The sequence below is a fragment of the Garra rufa genome, chromosome 1, assembly GCF_049309525.1.
Source record: "Garra rufa chromosome 1, GarRuf1.0, whole genome shotgun sequence".
Classification (NCBI taxonomy): domain Eukaryota; kingdom Metazoa; phylum Chordata; class Actinopteri; order Cypriniformes; family Cyprinidae; genus Garra; species Garra rufa.
In genome coordinates, this window is record NC_133361.1 from 10,422,703 (window position 1) to 10,447,299 (window position 24,597).

Below are 24,597 nucleotides of genomic sequence, written 5' to 3' on the forward strand. Positions count from 1 at the left end.
CCCTGGAGCAGTCATCCCAGTTTTTGCCAATGCCCTAGTTAATTCTCCCATATTAAAAGGTACATTTTGATCACGTTCATCACATCCTACCCCTCTCAGTGCTTCTAAATTTTCAGATCTAGTTTTATCTCTACCCCTCTTTCCTTCCTCAGATAAATTATTTGAACTATGTACCTTAACAAATGTATTTACCAACATTTCCGCCTTTTCTTTATTTGTTACTGCAACCTCATTCTCATTTGTTAAAACTGGGTAGTTCCAGTCTCTCCTTTCTCCTCCCATTTTTTTAATCATGGTCCACACTTCCCCTATCTGAGTTGTATTCCCAATTGAACTGCAATAATTTCTCCAAAATGTTCTTTTCGCTTGTCTTATTACTCTCCTTACTGCTGCTTGAGCATATTTATACTGAATCATATGTAGAAAATTATGCGTTTTTTTCATTACCTTGAATGTTTTATTTCGATTCTGGATTGCTTTTTTACATTCATCATTCCACCATGGTACTTCTTTCTTTTTCTTACTACCTTGACTTTTTGGAATAGATTCTAATGCTGCTGCAATTATACCCTGTCTCACTTTGTCTCCAAAAGTTTCAATATCACAATTATATTCAATACGATTCAAATACTGATCACTTTCTTTCTGAAATTTCCCCCAGTCAGCCTTTTCAAACACCCATCTACCTCCTTTTCCTTCAGTATTTTGTGATAGGCTTATATTAATTTTACACAGAACTGGATAATGATCACTTCCTACTGTACCTTCTTTATATACACTCCAAGAACATTTTGCTGCCATAGTACTGGTCACCAGCGTGAGATCAAGTACAGACTCCCTACCAGTATTAACCTCTATCCTTGTTTTAGTTCCATCATTTAGACAAACCAAGTTTTTCTCCTCTAATAGCTCTTCTATTACTTGCCCATTAGCGTCTATTTTTCCACTTCCCCACAATGTATTATGCGCATTGAAGTCTCCACACCATACAATATTACTGCTATCCTGCCCGCCCATCTGCTCAAGCTGACTTAGTTGCAGCCTTCTACATGGATTATAAAAATTAATGACTATGAATTTCTTCCCTACCCCCCATACTTCAACTACTACATATTCATATTCACTCCCTATCATCCCTATATTTAACTCTCTATATGGAATTCCTTGTTTCACAAAAGTAACACATCCCCCTCCACTCCCATTTACCCTATCTTGCCGAACTGCTACATACCCAATTATAACAAAATCCAGATTGGGCTTTAGCCAGGACTCCTGGACACAAATGACATCTGGTTTGTTTTCCCTACTTGCAATAAACTGTTTAAACTCTTGTCCATTTGCGACCAGGCTCCTTGCATTCCATTGAAGGAGCAACATTATTAAAAATATTAGCCCACACATGTTATCTCTTGACTCGACTGTACACTTAGCTCATCCCGTACTTCTTCCCATTTCAAACCTGCCATATCTAAATGATGTATTGCTGCTTTAACAATTATCTGAATTCTTTCTGTTTTAGATCTGATTTCAGCTGTAGCATTAATCACTCCTGCTATAAACGTCACCATTTTCTTCTTTTCCTCCCATTTTTCTTTATATACCTGCTGAACTTCTCTTGTCTCTCTATTCCTATATTCCCTTTCCGGGTTTTCCTTTTCCCCTACAGATCTTCTGGCAGCCTCAGCATAGGAGATGTTTTCCTTCACTCTTATCTGCTGTATCTTCACCTCTTTTTTCATTACTTCACATCCCCAAAAAGCAACACTGTGATTCCCCCCACAGCTGCAACATCTTGGCTTTACTCCTTCCCCACATTCTCCATAATCATGATCCCCGCCACATCTGGCACATCTCCTTTTTCCCTTGCATAGTTTAGCCATATGTCCAAATTCTTGACATTTATAGCACCTCATTGGTTTAGGAATATATTCCCTTACTCTATACCTCATGAATCCATAATAGACCTCTTTTGGGACATCCTTTGAATCAAACTCAATCAAAACAGATTCTGTTTCTGTTTTCTCAAATCCCCTTGTCATTCTTACAGCACTCTTAACCGAACTGTTTTGTGCCCTCATATTCTCAACTAGAGCTTTCATATTTATTGTGACTGGAATTCCATATATCACTCCCTTACCACCATTTATTTTCCTTTCCCCCACTCTTATTACTTTGTCTACCTTAATTTTTCCTATGCAGCTCATCTTCATTGCTTTTCCCACCTGTACCTCATTATTACAGCCTATGAGTAAGTTTCCATCTCCCAATATTCTTGCATATTTCACTTCTCCAATTTGTCCTCTTATTATGTATGTTAACTTAAGTGGATCCATTCTCTTTACTCCCCCCTCTCCTTCAAATCGTATCACAACATTAAACAATCTCTCTTGCAGTCTCTCCCCTTCATCCTCCCTTCCTTCACTTCCTGTTTCATTTGAACTAGCTCTACTTTTTTTCTTTCTTTTACAACCTACCCCTTGTTTTGATCGGTTTCCTCTCCCTACTTCTTCCCACTCACTCTCTCTTCTCTCATCACTCTCAATCCCCTCCCGATCACTAAATTCCATACAATCCACATTCCTCCCCGCCATTTGCTAATGTTGATAGGGTTAGCCGACAAAGAGGCCGCGGGGCAACACCGCTACCGGACCTATACAGGCCGTCGGCCAATGCGCCCCACACCACTCCCCACTCGACTCACCACTACCTCGTATTTCAGTCCGTCTTATGTCCACAAGAATTTGTATTGAGATCACTGGGGTAATTTCCAGAAATCACCAAACGCTGTTTTGAAGTTCCCGCCCGTAAAGTCAGCCTCCACAGCGACGCGTCCTCCTTCCAACACCGACCTTTCCTGTCGATCTGTCTCCTTCCGCGCACCAAAAAGGGCACAATTTAAGACTACTAAGACAATTTAAGTTATACTGTGATCAACATCCATGAAAATTCACTCCTGTGTCAGCCTCTACTTCACACTCCATTCCAGCGGATGGCGCTGAAACATACGTTTGTTTGACAAAACACCATTAAACCTCAGAGGAAGAAGTTTAGTTTTGGTTGCCAGCCGCCGTTAAAAACCAAGAAGAAGTTTAGTTTAATCGCGCTCTCTGTTGTTTTTTCGCGATGCTGTTTTGATACAAACTGTTGGAAATGTAGTTTTAGTAAATAAAGTTTTTGAATCAGGCCAATAAATACATGTAATATTCTCATCATCACAGTCGTGACTCAGTTTTGAAGTAAGCAGGAATATCTGGAGGAGTTTCAGCTGAACTGAGATCTGCTGCTGTGAAGATGGTGTTTGTTAAAGAGGAGAGTAAGGAGGACACGAGTGAACCAGAACCCTTGAGAATAGAGGAACCAGAATTCTTGAAAATAAAACACGAGGAACTAGAACCCTGCAGAATAAAACAAGAGCAACCAGAACCCTTAAAAATAGAACACTGGAGAACAAAACATGAGGAACTGGAATCTTTGAGAATAAAACAGGAGGAACAAGGAGGTTGGTGTTTATACTTCATTCATATTTAATGAATGTTTATGGAATGTTAGGCTTACAAAGCATTCAAATTCTGCACAGAATTCTATTATGAACAGGTCAAACAATGCTAATACAGAAACCCAGAAACAGTAATGCTAACAATAACCATGGTGTTGTGGTAGAAATAGTCTTATATTATTACATCATTAATTTAAGGGTTTGAACAACCTTTTGAGAGAGAATTTCAATGATTTTCGAGTATTTCACACAACTGTTTCCAGCACTTCAAAAATATCCAGTTTAAATATTATTTTTAAGGGACAAAACATGTATATCGAAAATATGGATTTGTGGTAAATTAACACTAATGTCAAATTAAAACATATATTAAATTACGATTATAACCAGTAGATGGCAGCAGAATTTTTGCTTTATATTTTGTCAAACATGCTAAGTCAATTTCAGTGTGTGAATAGCACACTAAATACAAACATAAAATCTTGCTACTGATGACTAATTGTCATGAAACCGGGCTCTCGATTTACTACATTATAATAAAAATGATACCTAAAAATTAAAAGAAGTAAGGTTTTGCAATCACATAATTTTAAACCGGTAAACTCCTAGAAAGTCTGGAAAGATCTAGTAAGCAAACACATTCAAACAGTAAGTTCAACATGGTGTTAACTAACCACTGATCTATTATATATTTATACAGTCATTTGGAAAAAGTTAGGACACCCTATTGAATTTATTTTAAACTTTATTAGTGTCATGTTGTTAGGAAGGAATTTTGGCCCATTCCTTTTTACTGTTTTGCTTTAGTTTATTGAGGTTTGTGTGCATTTGTTTATACACAGCTCTTACCACAGCATTTAATTTAGGATGAGTTCTGGACTTTGACTCGGTTGTTGCAACCACTTGATTCCTTTGTTTTCAGCCATTCTGTTGTAGATTTATTGGTTTGCGCAACTCAAGCTGTTGAATGGACTTTTGTGTACACATTTCACTATTTTTACTTTTATTTCAGAGTTGATTGAAGAAAAAGAGAAGAATGTAGAATCGAGTGAAGCTGAGGAGAAAAAACTTGTCAACACAGGAGAAAAACCTTTAAGTGGCTCTCAAACCAAACAGAAAATTTTAAAGAAAAGAAGAGCCAGGAGATCTTTCACCTGCACTCAATGTGGAAAGAGTTTCACATGCAAAACCAGTCTAAAGAATCACATGAGAATTCATACTGGAGAGAATATACACACATGCGATCAATGTGGTAAAATGTTTTTATGGGCTTCAGATCTGAAGAAACACCTAAAAGTTCATTCAAAGGAGAAGACACAATCATGCCATTTGTGTGGTAACAGTTTTTTGCGTCTACAAATGTGTCCGAAAATACTTACTGGTGTGGTGATGTGCTTTGAGTGTGAAAAGACTTTTACATCAGCAACCTGTTCAAACCAGCATGAGAGGATCCACACTGGAGAGAAACCTTATCCTTGTTCACACTGCAGCAATAGATTCAGTAATTTAGAAGACCTAAATAGACATGAGATGATCCACACTGGAGTGAAACCTTATAAGTGTTTACACTGTGAAAAGAGTTTCAGTCAGTCAGTACATCTGAAAAGTCACAATAGGATCCACACCAGAGTGAAACCTTCTAAGCATTCACACTGTGACAACAGAAATGGTGTGAAAACACATGAGAGGATCCACACAGGAAAGCCTTATAAATGTTCACATTGTGACAAGATATTAAGTAATTCATCAAATCTGAAAAGACATGAAATGATCCACACTGGAATAAAACCTTTTAAGTGTTCACACTGTGACAAGAGATTCAGTCAGTCAGTACATCTGAACATTCACAATATGATCCACAATGGAGAGAAACCTTATCCTTGTTCACACTGCAGCAATAGATTCAGTAATTTAGAAGACCTAAATAGACATAAGAGGATCCACACTGGAGTGAAACCATATAAGTGTTCACACTGTAACAAGAGATTCACTCTGTCAACGAATCTGAAAAGACACAATAGGATCCACACTGGAGAGAAACCTTATATGTGTTCACACTGCACCAAGAGATTCTTTGATTTAGGAGACCTAATTAGACATGAGAGGATCCACAATGGAGTGAAACCTTATAAGTGTTTACACTGTGAAAAGAGATTCAGTCAGTCAGTACATCTGAAAAGTCACAACAGGATCCACACCAGTCTGAAACCTTCTAAGCATTCACACTGTGACAACAGAAATGGTGTGAAAACACATGAGAGGATCCACACAGGAAAGCCTTATAAATGTTCACATTGTGACAAGATTTTAAGTAATTCATCAAATCTGAAAAGACATGAAATGATCCACACTGGAATAAAACCTTTTGAGTGTTCACACTGTGACAAGAGATTCAGTCAGTCAGTACACCTGAACAGTCACAATCTGATCCACAATAGAGAGAAACCTTATAAGTGTTCACACTGTGATAAGAGATACAGTCGGTCAGCAGATTTGAAAACACATGAGATGATCCACACTGGAGAGAAACCTTATAAGTGTTCACATTGTGACAAGAGATTAAGTAATTTATCAAATCTGAAAAGACATGAGAGGATCCACACTGCATAATAACCTAAGTTCTAGAGCAGATAAATCTGAAATGTGTATTGCCAATCCATATATTTTGTGAAATGACAATGTCATTAGCCTGCATCTCAATCCATAGTCAGATACCGCTTTGTTACGTAACAGCAACAACAACAATGGTGGACTACAGACTTGTGTTCGTGCTGCAGAAGCTACAGAACCCATAAACGTTACTAAATTACAGTGCGCAAGGTTTATGCACATGTACTCTAAGTCATTATCTCCATTTTAGTGGCAGAATTACAGCACCACAAACTAGAAAATGAATGGAATCCTGGAGCCATTTCGTCTGACCTCTGATTGTTTGCCACCTAAAAAAAATCACTGAAGGATATATGTCCATGTCTGGAGATTTCCTAACTTTATCTATGCTTCGACCAACCAGAAACTTTTTTACCCAAGTATTGCCATGGTTGGTGACCTCTGTTCGAGTATGAGTACTGTTGTATTGTGTGTTGTGTTGAGGCTGACTTCTGCTGATGGAACTATTTTCTTCATTAAATTTTTCTATTGATTGCATCTCTGCATCTCTGGTCTTTGTTCATCATATCTGGTCCTTGAGTTTTAACTGTAAACTCTCCTACACTACACTCTTAAGAATAAAGGTGCTTCAAAAGGTTCTTCACACCAATGCCATAGAAGAACCATTTTTGTTTGCACAAAGAACCATTTCTTTCTTACCTTTTTATAATCTGAAGAATCTTCTTTCACCACAAAGAACCTTTTGTGAAACAAAAAGGTTCTTCAGATGTTAAAGGTTCTTTATGGAATATTTAGACAAAAAAAGGTTTTTCTGTGGCATCATAAAATAATTAACAAGAAATGATAATTGACAAAAAAATTAGGAAATGTTAAAATAAATTTCTAATTGTCCTAATTTTGTAAAGTGTTAGCGTAATATGAGAATGTGAAGCTGCATTGACACCATGTCCAGCTATTGACAGGCTATAAAAGCTGCAGAGCCGAGTACATCCACCAACATCCACAAACAAGGTTTTTGTTTTGCACAGTGGCTAGATTAACAAATAACCAAATGCCACCTGACCTAAATATTCCTGTACAGTTTAGTAATGACTTTATGAACTTCTTTACTGATAAAATAACAAATATAGATACTACAGCAACTGATACTACAACTGATACAACTATAGAACAAAAAGAATTAAATAAACTTATCACCGCATCTAACTTATCGTTATCTTTAGGTCACGTCCCAAAATCATATGGCCCCACCATAGCACAGAAACTGCACTTGTAAAAATCACAAATGACTTGTTTCTTGCGTCAGATCAAGGTTGCGTCTCATTGCTAGTTTTACTTGATCTTAGTGCAGCGTTCGACACTATAGATCATGACATACTCTTAGATTGATTACAAAACTATACAGGTATTCAAGGGCAGGCTTTAATATGGTTCAGATCATACCTGTCTGATCGTATATAGTTGAGTATCATCAGCATAACAATGGAAACTAATCCCATATTTCCTAATAATATTACCAAGGGGTAGCATGTAAATTGAAAATACCAGACGACCTAGGACAGATCCTTGTGGCACTCCATACTTTACTGGATATAACTGAGATGACTCCCCGTTTAAATAAATATAGTGGTAGCTTTTAACAAGACCAGATGAAACTTCTATCTTATCAAAGCGAACAGAGTTAGTTACAAAGGGTAACATTTAATCAATAATTACTCCTGCTGACTTAAAGGTGGGATGGGTATCTGTAAGGGAACAATTGAATACAATATTAAACCCATAAGTAAGCACAATGATAACATGTACTGTATGTCATGACTCATAAAGCAAAATTATATACACAAATAATGTTTTGACATATGCAAGATGAAATGAAAATGCCATCAAAACTTTTCTGATGGCAGGCAGTTTATTCAGAGATACTTTTACACCTGCGCTGCGTTTTGACTGTTTTATGTGTTTATTCAATGAAATCATAACCTTATGACAGTTTAAAGTGCCCCTATTATGCCTTCAAATATGATATTTCATGTAGTGTGTCATGTAGCTGTATGTGAACATAAACTATCTGCAAAGTTGTGACGCCGACAGTGCACTATAAATAAAGTTTTTGTCTAACAAAAAAAAGAGTCGGCTCACATTCGCCTAAACGAGTCGTCAGCAATTCGAATCTTTTTTCTGTAACGGCCACACGTCACGAGCTACACATTTGCGTAATGTCCGCCCACGTTCAATTTCGCGAACAACTTGCCCGCCCACAAACAGTAGGCCTACCATTTTCACGTGGATTACATCATGTCAAGAAGACGCCCTGTGCTGTGACAGCCTGTGAGAGTGAATTTGTTTTACATGCCCTTCCGAAAGATGGAACTATCAAGAATGAGTGGTTAACATTAATTTTTTCAACACCTCAGCAGTCCAATGCCAATCTTGTGTTGTGTTCGCGTCATTTTACTGATGACTGCTTTTCCAATCTTGGGGAGTAACGTTACAACACGGGATTCACCAAACGCTTGGTTTTAAAAAATGGATCAGTGCCCAGTTTATTTGGACCGGCTTGCTCCTCTGAACTTCTACCTGTAAGTATGATTAATAATTGTATTTTCTAGCGATCGTTCAAAATACGTCTTTGTGTACGTTATGGTGTGTAACAACCCTGCACATGTCTTGGTAACCGGCTAACTTGCGTTTCTGTAGTTCTGTTGTTCAGCTGTGAGTGCAATGTAGTCTAAAAAGTCTTGTGATTGATGCAGCTTGACTGTCTGTCTGCCTTATTAGTTTAAGTAATGATAATGATAAACGATGGCTTAACGCAGTGTTATGGGTTGTACGTTACAGTGTTGAAGTTCACAACGTAGAGGTGTGTCCGGTTCGCGTACAAAAGCAAATTGCAAGCACTTTCCACAGTTAACATATTACACCCACTGAGAAACGTCCTGCTCCAGTCGTGCTTGCAATACAGTTTCTTGTCGATGTGCCACTTCCACCGTTTCATCGTCAGACTCCGGCTCGAATTGATAGGGTAAAATCGAGGCTCTCTTTTCTATGCATTAACAGGTCTCCGCAGCTGTCATTCAGTTATGCCAATGGGCGTTTCGTTTTGCGTTGTAGCGGTAGACCAATCCAAAAGGACTGCACCATCTGACCAATCACAGCAGTGAGGGCTCACTGAAAGGAGGGGTTTAGAGAGACTGATTCTTCGAACTGCTTCAAACGAGTCATTTACGAATCATTTAGAAACGGGGTAAAAATAAATCTAATTTTGGAGAAAACTAAAGTGTTTTTTGAACTTGCATACATGTAAACCTGTTTTAAGAGACTATTACAACAATATTAACTACCTTTAAAATGGCATAATAGGGGCACTTTAATATTTACATTAAGCCACATCATTACTCTTGTCTTTCCGTCCTCAGTTTTTAATAAAGTCTTTTCTTGAACCATTTAAGTCTTTTTATGTCCTTACATTTGATGTGGCAATTACGATTAATGCCGATTTAGTTTTTGTGTGGGGAAAACGACACCTCATATTAATGACATTCTTCACATTGCTTATTTTAGTAACATGAAAAACAAAAGTTATTCAATTTGAGATTAAAACATACAGAAAACGAGCAGGCACAAGCTCACTGAATTCATTTTTCTTTTTGTAATGACTGTTTCAATGACTGTTTATCCTTCAATGATACTCCTCCAGGTATTCCTCCTTGCTTTAAAACTTAGTCACGACTGTGAGGATGAGATTCAAAACTGCGTTTTTACATTTACAGAATCATTTCTAACTGTTTGTATTAAGCCAGCATAACGACACAACAACAGAGAGCCTTTGTGGTGAAACTTTTCTTCTTCCTCTGAGGTTTAATGGTGTTTGACACACAAACGTTATTGTTTTAGCGCCACCCGCTGGACTGGAGAGTGAAGCGTCGAGAAGAGGGAAATCAGTGCGTGTATAATGTGCACTGATTTGTTTTACTTTAAAAAAAAAATGAATCTGCACAATTAAAATAAAATAAACAAATAGTAATAAATAGACCCGAATGGTACTTGATCAACACCAATGATCTTCGTGAATGAGGATTAGAAGAGAAAAACGAGAGAAGTCAAATATTAAAGTGAAAATAACACAGGGTTCTCTAATGGTCAAGGGCTTTTCCATTGAATGGTTGCTATTTGCTTCGAAAACTCTTCCAAAAATAATAATAATAAAATAAGACTGATTCTATTCATACACATATTTAACTATTCAAAATATGTACTGGTCAATCTCAATTCAGTTTTTAAATGACTGATGGATGTACTTTTCTCAGTCCAGGTAACAAAACATGTATGTTTTTTTTTAAAGGTATGTTTCAAAATATGTCTTTATTTCATGTATTTTCTCATGTCTTTTACTATAAGGGCCACAAGAAAAATATTAAGGGCATAATTTAAGACAGTTATAGCCTACCGTTATCAGCATATGCTAAGGTAGATTTGTCTCTCGTTCTCTCTGAGAGATTTATTTAATTTTTACTTTCACTTTCACGCATAATTGACTAAGGTTCACCAGCATAACTCTTGGGCAAGGTTTTTTTTTTTTTTTTTTTTTTTTTTTTGCAGGTTTGAAAATCCACTCCCGCTACTTCACACTCCAGTCCAGCGGGTGGCGCTAAAACACAAACGTTTGTTTGACACACACCTTTAAACCTCAGAGGAAGAAGATTAGTTTAACAGCGTTCTCTGTTGTTTTATCGCGATGCTGTTTTAATACAACCCGTTAAAAATGTTACTTCTGCAAATAGAAAAATACAGTATTTGAATCAGGTATTACACCTGTAATATTCTTATTCTCAGAGTCGTGACTAAGTTTTGAAGCAAGCAGGAATATCTGGAGGAGTTTCAGCAGAACTAAAATCTGCTGCTGTGATGGTGTTTGTTAAAGTGGAGAGTGAGGAGGACATGAGTGAACCAGAACCCTGGAGAATAAAACACGAGGAACCAGAACCCTGGAGAATAAAACAAGAAGAACCAGAACCCTTGAAAATAAAACAAGAGGAACCAGAACCCTGGAGAATAAAACAAGAGGAACCAGAACCCTGGAGAATAAAACAAGAGGACCCAGAACCCTTGAGAATAGAACAAGAGGAACCAGAACCCTGCAGAATAAAACAAGAGGAACCAGAACCCTTGAGAATAGAACAAGAGGAACCAGAACCCTGCAGAATAAAACACGAGGAATTGGAATCTTTGAGAATAAAACAGGACGAACAAGGAGGTTGGTGTTTATGCTTCATTCATCTTTAATGACTGTTTATGGAATGTTTGGCTTACAAAGCATTCGACTTCTGCACAGAATTCTGTTGTGAACAGATCTAACAATGCTGATACAGAAACCCAGAAACAGTAACATTAACTTTAACCATGGTGTTGTGGCAGAAATAGTCCAATGTTATTACATCATTAATTTAAGGTTTTGAACAACCTTTTAAGAGAGAATTTCAAGCACATTTCAATGGTTTTCGAGTATTGCACACAACTATTTCCAGAACTTCAAAGCTCTTAAAATGATCCAGCTTAAATATTATTATTTAAGGGACAAAACACAATGTATATCAAAATGTGGTTTTGTGGTAAACAAACACTAATGCCAAATTAAAACATAAATCAAATTACGATTATAACCAGTAGATGGCAGCAGAGGCGTATTAATCATTAATTTATAATTTTTGCTTTATATTTTGTCAAACATGCTAAGTCAATTTCAGTGTGTGAATAGCACACCAAATACAAACAGAAAATCATTCTACTGATGACTAATTTTCCTGAAATGGGCTCTCGATTTACTACATTATAAAGAAAACAATACCTTACAAATTTCATGAGTTCACGCTTACATATAATTAGCCGGAGAATAGTAGTGCATGTTTGGCGTGTTGTCCGGTGAAGTGCTCCGAGCTCGGGAATGGCCCGAACCCAGAGTACCCCCCAATAGGAGTAGTGAGAACTCGGAGTGAGGAGATGGGGTGGTGGAGGGTTACTGATAAACCGTCAAGTGAATGGAGGTGAGTCAGCTGTATTTAAACCTATGGCGCTGATTGACTTGAGTGGACTCCTCTTGCGATGTTTACGCTAAGTATCTGACGCGCTTCTCCCGAACTTTGTTAATGAAACATCATGAAAAGTAGTAAGGTTTTGCAATCACATAATTTTAAACCAGTAAACTCCTAGAAAGTCTGGAAAGATCCAGTAAGCAAACACATTCAAAAAGTAAGTTCAAAACAGTGTTAACTAACCACTGATCTATAATATATGTATACAGTCCATGGGCGTCGGAACCATTGAACGTGGGTGGGACAGGACCCACCCACTTTTGAAGACCAATGATATTGGACCCAACCACTTCTACCGTCTCTAATTCAGCGAGTATGTCTTGCACTTTTCAGAGCGCCGTCAGACTCAGTCAAATCCATTGTATGAGGTACGCCTTAATAAATTAAACTCCATTTAGATAAAGCTTTGAATTACATGCTGTGGTTTCCTCAAATTTATTCCACTTGGCTTATTCAGAGACATCAATTAAACTCATTCCGGGTTTTCACTAGTCGGTCGTGCCTGCTGCACTCCCGAGACACAGCAAAGTAAAACAGCGTAACTTCTGCTCAGATACACCTAACCCTAGTTGATACTTTATTTCAACTTTTCAATTATTTCATTAATTTACAAATAAACAAATGCCTTTCCGACGTGATATAAGTGAAAAGGGAGACGATTTCGAAAATGATTTCACCAAAAGGCGGACGCGAACTCGGGTCTCCCGCGTCAAAAACGATACATCACTCGTTTTATCACTTGCGCCACTGAAAATGTTAATGAATAGCTGTCTTTTGTAATATTTGTAAATATGGCCCATTTGCATTGTGTAAAAACACATTAAATAAAAGGCACCAGACTACAGAAAATGGCATATACTACCCAGCTGGCATTCGACCGACCTTAAACGTTTAAATGTGGTTGAAATAATGTCAGTTTATGAAAAAACATTCATTCAACGTCAAAACAACGTTGAATACCAAATGGTTGAAATGGTGTTGTTAACTAACTATGGATTCAACAAAGAAATATAAATAAAATTTGAGTTGTACGTCAAATCAACATTATTTTTACAACCATGACTTTTAAACATTTTGTTCAAATATATCAGTAGAAAGATAACGTTGTTCCAACATTCAAACAATGCTGATCAATTAACTGTTGTTTAGATTTGCAAAATCTAAACAAAATCCAATGGTTATCCAACACTGACACCTGACGTAGTGACGTTGATTCAACGCTGACTCCACGTTAAAATGCCAGCTGGGTACAGTAATTTTTTTTCTGGGGGAGGACCCACCCACATTTATTTTGCTTCCGACGCCCATGATACAGTCACATGGAAAAAGTTAGGACACCCTACTGAATTTGTTTTAAACTTTATGGCCCGGTTTCGCAGACAAGGCTTAAGCCTAGTCCTAGACTAAAATGTAAGTCTGAGTTGTTTCAACTGAAATAAAATTGCACTGATTGATTGTAAAATATATCAGTGCCTTTGTTTTGTCTCAAGATGCACACCAGTAATGTTTTTTTCTAAGCATGTTTATTAAAAATTACTTAAATGTCCTAATTGAACTATATGGTCTAATCCTGGCTTAGTCTAAGCCCTGTCTGGGAAACCGGGCCTATTAGTCTTTAGGCCCATTTCTTTTTACCGTTTTGCTTTAGTTTATTGAGGTTTGTAGGCATTTGTTTATGTACAGCTCTTATAACAGCATTTCATTTAGGATGAGTTCTGGACTTTGACTGGGCTATTGCAACCACTTGGTTAATTTGTTTCCAGCCATTCTGTTGTAGGTTTAATGGTGTGCTTGGGATCATTGTCCTGTTGCATGACATAATTTTGGCCCAAATCAAGCTGTTGAATAGATGTCCTCACATTTGATTCTAGAATACGTTGATGGTCAGAATAGGGCTGCGCATTTTGTCATTGAAATGGTTCTGTGGTTATTTATAAATCTCCAGCACCAGCTTTCAGATTTATCAGCATTTAGTACACAGAGCTGTAGTTCACTGACAAGCTACGCTATATCACAGTCAAGTAATTTGTGCTGCTGTCAAATGTTAGGCTGGAGCCCTGCACTGTTACATCAATGTTCACTTTTGTTTACATTTCACTATCTTTACTTTTATTTCAGAGTTGATTGAAGAAATAGAGAAGAATGAAGAATCAAGTGAAGCTGAGGAGAAAAAACATGTCAACACAGGAGAAAAACATTTGAGTTGCTCTCAAACCAAACAGAAAGATTTTAAGAAAAGAAGAGCCAGGAAATCTTTCACCTGCACTCAATGTGGAAAGAGTTTCATACGCAAAACCAGTCTAAAGCATCACATGAGAATTCATACTGGAGAGAATCTACACACATGTGATCAGTGTGGTACAATATTTTTATGGGCTTCAGTTCTGAAGAAACACCTAAAAGTTCATTCACAGGAGAAGACACATTCATGCTATTTGTGTGGTAACAGTTTTTTGCATCAACAAATGTGTCAGAAAATACATAATGGTGTGGGACGGTACATATGCTTTGAGTGTGAAAAGACTTTAACTTCAGCGACCTGTACAAACCAGCATGAGAGGATCCACACTGAAGTGAAACCTTTTATGTGTTTACACTGTAACAAGAGATTCAGTCTGTCAGCGAATCTGAAAAGACACAATAGGATCCACACTGGAGAGAAACCATATACTTGTTCACACTGCAGCACAAGATTCAGTAATTTAGAAGACCTAAATAGACATAAGAGGATCCACACTGGAGTGAAACCATTTAAGTGTTCACACTGTAACAAGAGATTCAGTCTGTCAATGAATCTGAAACGACACAATAGGATCCACACCGGAGAGAAACCTTATATGTGTTCACACTGCAACAAGAGATTCAGTGATTTAGGAGACCTAACTAGACATGAGAGGGTCCACACTGGAGTGAAACCTTATAAGTGTTCACACTGTGAAAAGAGTTTCAGTCAGTCAGTACATCTGAAAAGACACAATAGGATCCACACCAAAGTGAAACCTTCTAAGCATTCACACTGTGACAAGAGAAAAGGTGTGAAAACACATGAGGTGATCCACACAGGAGAGAAACTTTATAAGTGTTCACACTGTGACAAGAGATTAAGTAATTCATCAAATCTGAAAAGACATGAAATGATCCACACTGGAATAAAACCTTTTAAGTGTTCACACTGTGACAAGAGATTCAGTCAGTCAGTACACCTGAACAGTCACAATCTGATCCACAATGGAGAGAAACCTTATGTGTGTTCACACTGTGAAAAGAGATTCAGTCGGTCAGCAGATTTGAAAACACATGAGAGGATCCACACAGGAGAGAAACCTTATAAGTGTTCACATTGTGACAAGAGATTAAGTAATTTATCAAATCTGAAAAGACATGAGAGGATCCATACTGGATAATAACCGTATCACTGCACTGCATGTGGGAAGCATTTCAATCATTCATATGCTCTACACAGACATACAAAAAAACTATCACAGTAAGGCCCCGGACACATGGAGAGGCATTGAGCTATATATGTGTAAAAATGTTGTATCGTGTTGGCGTTTCGTCCAGACAATTCCGCCGTATGAAATCGTTATTTTTGTGAACCTGGGTTCTAGAGCGGGTAAATCTTACATTCTGAGTTCTATCTTTTATTAGGGTCTATCATCTACATGTCAAATGAGTTAACATGTTAGAAAAAAAGTTGAATATGGATTTAGTCTGCCTTTTTACTCTCTTAGAATTTACTCTAATTGTTAAATTAAAACACATTAATTCAACAACATTAGATGTAACATACAGCCCTGATGTATATAACTGCCAAAAAAAGAAGAAAGTTATTTAAAAAAAAAAAAAAAAAAATCAAATAAAAAAAATGAAACTGGGAATGTCAATTTGTGGTTCTTCACTGTAAATTTTACATTCTTTTTCAACATAGTTTTCACCTTAGAAGGGGAACTTACCGTTTACCATTTCACAGGTTTTTACCATAACATTTTTACAGTTTTTTTTTTTTTTTTTTTACCGTTAAATAGTCATTTTTTACAGTGTATAACGGACGTGCCGCTCCACAAATCCCATATAATAACCCATTTTCATTGGTTAAAAAACATGACTTTTAACAAAATATTCGATTTAAAAAAAATTGTATTTTATTTTTACAGACATTAAAAATTAATAACATTTGTTTGACTTTAACATAACATTCGTTTCTTACCACTAAAATAATGATGTGCTTCCCTCTTTTTGTCAGTAAACGAAAACGTCTTGGTTAACATCATGTTCTCTTCAATTAGACCTGAAATAACATTTACTCTCGTGCGGATGTATATTTAATATAAGTAATTGTCCATTAAAGAAATCAATCAACGAATGTCAGTCAGTAGGTAAAACAAAATAACCGTTATTTTTTATTTTATTTTTTTTATTACGCGAGGGCGTGGCTTTATGTTGAAGACTTGAGAAAGCGCGCGTGCTGGAGAAGCGCGTGCAGATCAAAGGAGTGCAGTAAAGAAATAAACCCAGTGTTTATGATGTTATTTTCAGACGCTCAACATTGATTCTTTTAGCTATAAAATTAAAATTATATTATTATAATGCGATTTGACCACTTTGATGTCTGTACTTTATTGAAAGCTTTATGATAAAAAATAAATATATACATTTCAGTGTTAGAGTAGCCTAGTCAGAGTCATCTGCAAAGTTTTAATTAGTTTACATGGTTGTGACTACTATAACCTGCAGGTAAAGTTCTCTATCGGTTAAAAAAAATAGATATTAAAAATAACCTGCAGGGAATGCTCTAGAAACGGTATCTGTAGGTTATAAAAATAAAACCTAAAAATAACCTGCACATCATGCATTTTCAGAAACAACTTGTTTTACGCGAAATTCTTCTCATTTTCTTCTAATGTTTTTACTATTGGGGCCACAAGATAAATATTAAGGGCACAATTTAAGACTATTAAGACAATTTAAGTTATACTGTGATCAACATCCATGAAAATTCACTCCTGTGTCAGCCTCTACTTCACACTCCATTCCAGCGGATGGCGCTGAAACATACGTTTGTTTGACAAAACACCATTAAACCTCAGAGGAAGAAGTTTAGTTTTGGTTGCCAGCCGCCGTTAAAAACCAAGAAGAAGTTTAGTTTAATCGCGCTCTCTGTTGTTTTTTCGCGATGCTGTTTTGATACAAACTGTTGGAAATGTAGTTTTAGTAAATAAAGTTTTTGAATCAGGCCAATAAATACATGTAATATTCTCATCATCACAGTCGTGACTCAGTTTTGAAGTAAGCAGGAATATCTGGAGGAGTTTCAGCTGAACTAAGATCTGCTGCTGTGAAGATGGTGTTTGTTAAAGAGGAGAGTAAGGAGGACACGAGTGAACCAGAACCCTTGAGAATAAAACAAGAGGAACCAGAATCCTTGAAAATAAAACACGAGGAACTAGAACCCTGCAGAATAAAACAAGAGCAACCAGAACCCTTAAAAATAGAACACTGGAGAACAAAACATGAGGAACTGGAATCTTTGAGAATAAAACAGGAGGAACAAGGAGGTTGGTGTTTATACTTCATTCATATTTAATGAATGTTTATGGAATGTTAGGCTTACAAAGCATTCAAATTCTGCACAGAATTCTATTATGAACAGGTCAAACAATGCTAATACAGAAACCCAGAAACAGTAATGCTAACAATAACCATGGTGTTGTGGTAGAAATAGTCTTATATTATTACATCATTAATTTAAGGGTTTGAACAACCTTTTGAGAGAGAATTTCAATGATTTTCGAGTATTTCACACAACTGTTTCCAGCACTTCAAAAATATCCAGTTTAAATATTATTTTTAAGGGACAAAACATGTATATCGAAAATATGGATTTGTGGTAAACGAACACTAAAGTCAAATTAAAACATATATTAAATTACGATTATAACCAGTAGATGGCAGCAGAATTTTTGCTTTATATTTTGTCAAACATGCTAAGTCAATTTCAGTGTGTGAATAGCACACTAAATACAAACATAAAATCTTGCTACTGATGACTAATTGTCATGAAACCGGGCTCTCGATTTACTACATTATAATAAAAATGATACCTAAAAATTAAAAGAAGTAAGGTTTTGCAATCACATAATTTTAAACCGGTAAACTCCTAGAAAGTCTGGAAAGATCTAGTAAGCAAACACATTCAAACAGTAAGTTCAACATGGTGTTAACTAACCACTGATCTATTATATATTTATACAGTCATTTGGAAAAAGTTAGGACACCCTATTGAATTTATTTTAAACTTTATTAGTGTCATGTTGTTATGAAGGAATTTTGGCCCATTCCTTTTTACTATTTTGCTTTAGTTTATTGAGCTTTGTGTGCATTTGTTTATACACAGCTCTTACCACAGCATTTAATTTAGGATGAGTTCTGGACTTTGACTCGGTTGTTGCAACCACTTGATTCCTTTGTTTTCAGCCATTCTGTTGTAGATTTATTGGTTTGCGCAACTCAAGCTGTTGAATGGACTTTTGTGTACACATTTCACTATTTTTACTTTTATTTCAGAGTTGATTGAAGAAAAAGAGAAGAATGAAGAATCAAGTGAAGCTGAGGAGAAAAAACTTGTCAACACAGGAGAAAAACCTTTAAGTGGCTCTCAAACCAAACAGAAAAGTTTAAAGAAAAGAAGAGCCAGGAGATCTTTCACCTGCACTCAATGTGGAAAGAGTTTCACATGCAAAACCAGTCTAAAGAATCACATGAGAATTCATACTGGAGAGAATGTACACACATGCGATCAATGTGGTAAAATGTTTTTATGGGCTTCAGATCTGAAGAAACACCTAAAAGTTCATTCAAAGGAGAAGACACAATCATGCCATTTGTGTGGTAACAGTTTTTTGCGTCTACAAATGTGTCAGCAAATACTTACTGGTGTGGTGATGTGCTTTGAGTGTGAAAAGACTTTTACATCAGCAACCTGTTCAAACCAGCATGAGAGGATCCACACTGGAGAGAAACCGTATCCTTGTTCACACTGCAGCAATAGATTCAGTGATTTAGAAGACTTAAATAGACATGAGATGATCCACACTGGAGTGAAACCTTATAAGTGTTTACACTGTGAAAAGAGTTTCAGTCAGTCAGTACATCTGAAAAGTCACAATAGGATCCACACCAGAGTGAAACCTTCTAAGCATTCACACTGTGACAACAGAAATGGTGTGAAAACACATGAGAGGATCCACACAGGAAAGCCTTATAAATGTTCACATTGTGACAAGATATTAAGTAATTCATCAAATCTGAAAAGACATGAAATGATCCACACTGGAATAAAACCTTTTAAGTGTTCACACTGTGACAAGAGATTCAGTCAGTCAGTACACCTGAACATTCACAATATGATCCACAATGGGGAGAAACCTTATCCTTGTTCACACTGCAGCAATAGATTCAGTAATTTAGAAGACCTAAATAGACATAAGAGGATCCACACTGGAGTGAAACCATATAAGTGTTCACACTGTAACAAGAGATTCACTCTGTCAACGAATCTGAAAAGACACAATAGGATCCACACTGGAGAGAAATCTTATATGTGTTCACACTGCACCAAAAGATTCTTTGATTTAGGAGACCTAACTAGACATGAGAGGATCCACACTGGAGTGAAACCTTATAAGTGTTTACACTGTGAAAAGAGATTCAGTCAGTCAGTACATCTGAAAAGTCACAACAGGATCCACACCAGTCTGAAACCTTCTAAGCATTCACGCTGTGACAACAGAAATGGTGTGAAAACACATGAGAGGATCCACACAGGAAAGCCTTATAAATGTTCACATTGTGACAAGATTTTAAGTAATTCATCAAATCTGAAAAGACATGAAATGATCCACACTGGAATAAAACCTTTTGAGTGTTCACACTGTGACAAGAGATTCAGTCAGTCAGTACACCTGAACAGTCACAATCTGATCCACAATAGAGAGAAACCTTATAAGTGTTCACACTGTGATAAGAGATACAGTCGGTCAGCAGATTTGAAAACACATGAGATGATCCACACTGGAGAGAAACCTTATAAGTGTTCACATTGTGACAAGAGATTAAGTAATTTATCAAATCTGAAAAGACATGAGAGGATCCACACTGCATAATAACCTAGGTTCTAGAGCGGATAAATCTGAAATGTGTATTGCCAATCCATATATTTTGTGAAATGACAATGTCATTAGCCTGCATCTCAATCCATAGTCAGATACCGCTTTGTTACGTAACAGCAACAACAACAATGGTGGACTACAGACTTGTGTTCGTGCTGCAGAAGCTACAGAACCCATAAACGTTACTAAATTACAGTGCGCAAGGTTTATGCAATAAACTATAATACTGTACTGTATGTATTATAATACTATAAGTCATTATCTCCATTTTAGTGGCAGAATTACAGCACCACAAACTAGAAAATGAATGGAATCCTGGAGCCATTTCGTCTGACCTCTGATTGTTTGCCACCTAAAAAAAATCACTGAAGGATATATGTCCATGTCTGGAGATTTCCTAACTTTATCTATGCTTCGACCAACCAGAAACTTTTTTACCCAAGTATTGCCATGGTTGGTGACCTCTGTTCGAGTATGAGTACTGTTGTATTGTGTGTAGTGTTGAAGCTGACTTCTGCTGATGGAACTATTTTCTTCATTAAATTTTTCTATTGATTGCATCTCTGCATCTCTGGTCTTTGTTCATCATATCTGGTCCTTGAGTTTTAACTGTAAACTCTCCTACACTACACTCTTAAGAATAAAGGTGCTTCAAAAGGTTCTTCACACCAATGCCATAGAAGAACCATTTTTGTTTGCACAAAGAACCATTTCTTTCTTACCTTTTTATAATCTGAAGAATCTTCTTTCACCACAAAGAACCTTTTGTGAAACAAAAAGGTTCTTCAGATGTTAAAGGTTCTTTATGGAATATTTAGACAAAAAAAGGTTTTTCTGTGGCATCATAAAATAATTAACAAGAAATGATAATTGACAAAAAAATTAGGAAATGTTAAAATAAATTTCTAATTGTCCTAATTTTGTAAAGTGTTAGCGTAATATGAGAATGTGAAGCTGCATTGACACCATGTCCAGCTATTGACAGGCTATAAAAGCTGCAGAGCCGAGTACATCCACCAACATCCACAAACAAGGTTTTTGTTTTGCACAGTGGCTAGATTAACAAATAACCAAACGCCACCTGACCTAAATATTCCTGTACAGTTTAGTAATGACTTTATGAACTTCTTTACTGATAAAATAACAAATATAGATACTACAGCAACTGATACTACAACTGATACAACTATAGAACAAAAAGAATTAAATAAACTTATCACCGCATCTAACTTATCGTTATCTTTAGGTCACGTCCCAAAATCATATGGCCCCACCATAGCACAGAAACTGCACTTGTAAAAATCACAAATGACTTGTTTCTTGCGTCAGATCAAGGTTGCGTCTCATTGCTAGTTTTACTTGATCTTAGTGCAGCGTTCGACACTATAGATCATGACATACTCTTAGATTGATTACAAAACTATACAGGTATTCAAGGGCAGGCTTTAATATGGTTCAGATCATACCTGTCTGATCGTATATAGTTGAGTATCATCAGCATAACAATGGAAACTAATCCCATATTTCCTAATAATATTACCAAGGGGTAGCATGTAAATTGAAAATACCAGACGACCTAGGACAAATCCTTGTGGCACTCCATACTTTACTGGATATAACTGAGATGACTCCCCGTTTAAATAAATATAGTGGTAGCTTTTAACAAGACCAGATGAAACTTCTATCTTATCAAAGCGAACAGAGTTAGTTACAAAGGGTAACATTTAATCAATAATTACTCCTGCTGACTTAAAGGTGGGATGGGTATCTGTAAGGGAACAATTGAATACAATATTAAACCCATAAGTAAGCACAATGATAACATGTACTGTATGTCATGACTCATAAAGCAAAATTATATACACAAATAATGTTTTGACATATGCAAGATGAAATGAAAATGCCATCAAAACTTTTCTGATGGCAGGCAGTTTATTCAGAGATACTTTTACACCTGCGCTGCGTTTTGACTGTTTTATGTGTTTATTCAATGAAATCATAACCTTATGACAGTTTAAAGTGCCCCTATTATGCCTTCAAATATGATATTTCATGTAGTGTGTCATGTAGCTGTATGTGAACATAAACTATCTGCAAAGTTGTGACGCCGACAGTGCACTATAAATAAAGTTTTTGTCTAACAAAAAAAAGAGTCGGCTCACATTCGCCTAAACGAGTCGTCAGCAATTCGAATCTTTTTTCTGTAACGGCCACACGTCACGAGCTACACATTTGCGTAATGTCCGCCCACGTTCAATTTCGCGAACAACTTGCCCGCCCACAAACAGCAGGCCTACCATTTTCACGTGGATTACATCATGTCAAGAAGACGCCCTGTGCTGTGACAGCCTGTGAGAGTGAATTTGTTTTACATGCCCTTCCGAAAGATGGAACTATCAAGAATGAGTGGTTAACATTAATTTTTTCAACACCTCAGCAGTCCAATGCCAATCTTGTGTTGTGTTCGCGTCATTTTACTGATGACTGCTTTTCCAATCTTGGGGAGTAACGTTACAACACGGGATTCACCAAACGCTTGGTTTTAAAAAATGGATCAGTGCCCAGTTTATTTGGACCGGCTTGCTCCTCTGAACTTCTACCTGTAAGTATGATTAATAATTGTATTTTCTAGCGATCGTTCAAAATACGTCTTTGTGTACGTTATGGTGTGTAACAACCCTGCACATGTCTTGGTAACCGGCTAACTTGCGTTTCTGTAGTTCTGTTGTTCAGCTGTGAGTGCAATGTAGTCTAAAAAGTCTTGTGATTGATGCAGCTTGACTGTCTGTCTGCCTTATTAGTTTAAGTAATGATAATGATAAACGATGGCTTAACGCAGTGTTATGGGTTGTACGTTACAGTGTTGAAGTTCACAACGTAGAGGTGTGTCCGGTTCGCGTACAAAAGCAAATTGCAAGCACTTTCCACAGTTAACATATTACACCCACTGAGAAACGTCCTGCTCCAGTCGTGCTTGCAATACAGTTTCTTGTCGATGTGCCACTTCCACCGTTTCATCGTCAGACTCCGGCTCGAATTGATAGGGTAAAATCGAGGCTATCTTTTCTATGCATTAACAGGTCTCCGCAGCTGTCATTCAGTTATGCCAATGGGCGTTTCGTTTTGCGTTGTAGCGGTAGACCAATCCAAAAGGACTGCACCATCTGACCAATCACAGCAGTGAGGGCTCACTGAAAGGAGGGGTTTAGAGAGACTGATTCTTCGAACTGCTTCAAACGAGTCATTTACGAATCATTTAGAAACGGGGTAAAAATAAATCTAATTTTGGAGAAAACTAAAGTGTTTTTTGAACTTGCATACATGTAAACCTGTTTTAAGAGACTATTACAACAATATTAACTACCTTTAAAATGGCATAATAGGGGCACTTTAATATTTACATTAAGCCACATCATTACTCTTGTCTTTCCGTCCTCAGTTTTTAATAAAGTCTTTTCTTGAACCATTTAAGTCTTTTTATGTCCTTACATTTGATGTGGCAATTACGATTAATGCCGATTTAGTTTTTGTGTGGGGAAAACGACACCTCATATTAATGACATTCTTCACATTGCTTATTTTAGTAACATGAAAAACAAAAGTTATTCAATTTGAGATTAAAACATACAGAAAACGAGCAGGCACAAGCTCACTGAATTCATTTTTCTTTTTGTAATGACTGTTTCAATGACTGTTTATCCTTCAATGATACTCCTCCAGGTATTCCTCCTTGCTTTAAAACTTAGTCACGACTGTGAGGATGAGATTCAAAACTGCGTTTTTACATTTACAGAATCATTTCTAACTGTTTGTATTAAGCCAGCATAACGACACAACAACAGAGAGCCTTTGTGGTGAAACTTTTCTTCTTCCTCTGAGGTTTAATGGCGTTTGACACACAAACGTTATTGTTTTAGCGCCACCCGCTGGACTGGAGAGTGAAGCGTCGAGAAGAGGGAAATCAGTGCGTGTATAATGTGCACTGATTTGTTTTACTTTAAAAAAAAAATGAATCTGCACAATTAAAATAAAATAAACAAATAGTAATAAATAGACCCGAATGGTACTTGATCAACACCAATGATCTTCGTGAATGAGGATTAGAAGAGAAAAACGAGAGAAGTCAAATATTAAAGTGAAAATAACACAGGGTTCTCTAATGGTCAAGGGCTTTTCCATTGAATGGTTGCTATTTGCTTCGAAAACTCTTCCAAAAATAATAATAATAAAATAA

The 24,597-nt window shown here is 36.7% G+C and overlaps 3 protein-coding genes across 3 annotated transcripts; all 3 read left to right on the plus strand.

The window, feature by feature from the left end:
• Nucleotides 1-3,291: 3,291 nt before the first annotated feature.
• Nucleotides 3,292-6,106, plus strand: LOC141344985 (uncharacterized). The gene is made up of 2 exons (XM_073849913.1): nt 3,292-3,499; nt 4,509-6,106. Exons 1-2 carry the CDS (start codon nt 3,292-3,294, stop codon nt 6,104-6,106), a joined length of 1,806 nt encoding a protein of 601 aa, XP_073706014.1.
• A 4,710-nt stretch (nt 6,107-10,816) lies between these two features.
• LOC141330271 (uncharacterized) lies at nt 10,817-16,051 on the plus strand. Its single transcript, XM_073835513.1, has 2 exons — nt 10,817-11,360; nt 14,314-16,051. The coding sequence occupies exons 1-2, from the start codon at nt 11,012-11,014 to the stop codon at nt 15,597-15,599; spliced, it is 1,635 nt and encodes a 544-aa protein (XP_073691614.1). The 5' UTR covers nt 10,817-11,011; the 3' UTR covers nt 15,600-16,051.
• A 1,485-nt stretch (nt 16,052-17,536) lies between these two features.
• Nucleotides 17,537-20,561, plus strand: LOC141345095 (uncharacterized). Its single transcript, XM_073849993.1, has 4 exons — nt 17,537-17,573; nt 18,760-18,912; nt 19,024-19,216; nt 19,412-20,561. The coding sequence occupies exons 1-4, from the start codon at nt 17,537-17,539 to the stop codon at nt 20,355-20,357; spliced, it is 1,329 nt and encodes a 442-aa protein (XP_073706094.1). The 3' UTR covers nt 20,358-20,561.
• Nucleotides 20,562-24,597: the final 4,036 nt, after the last annotated feature.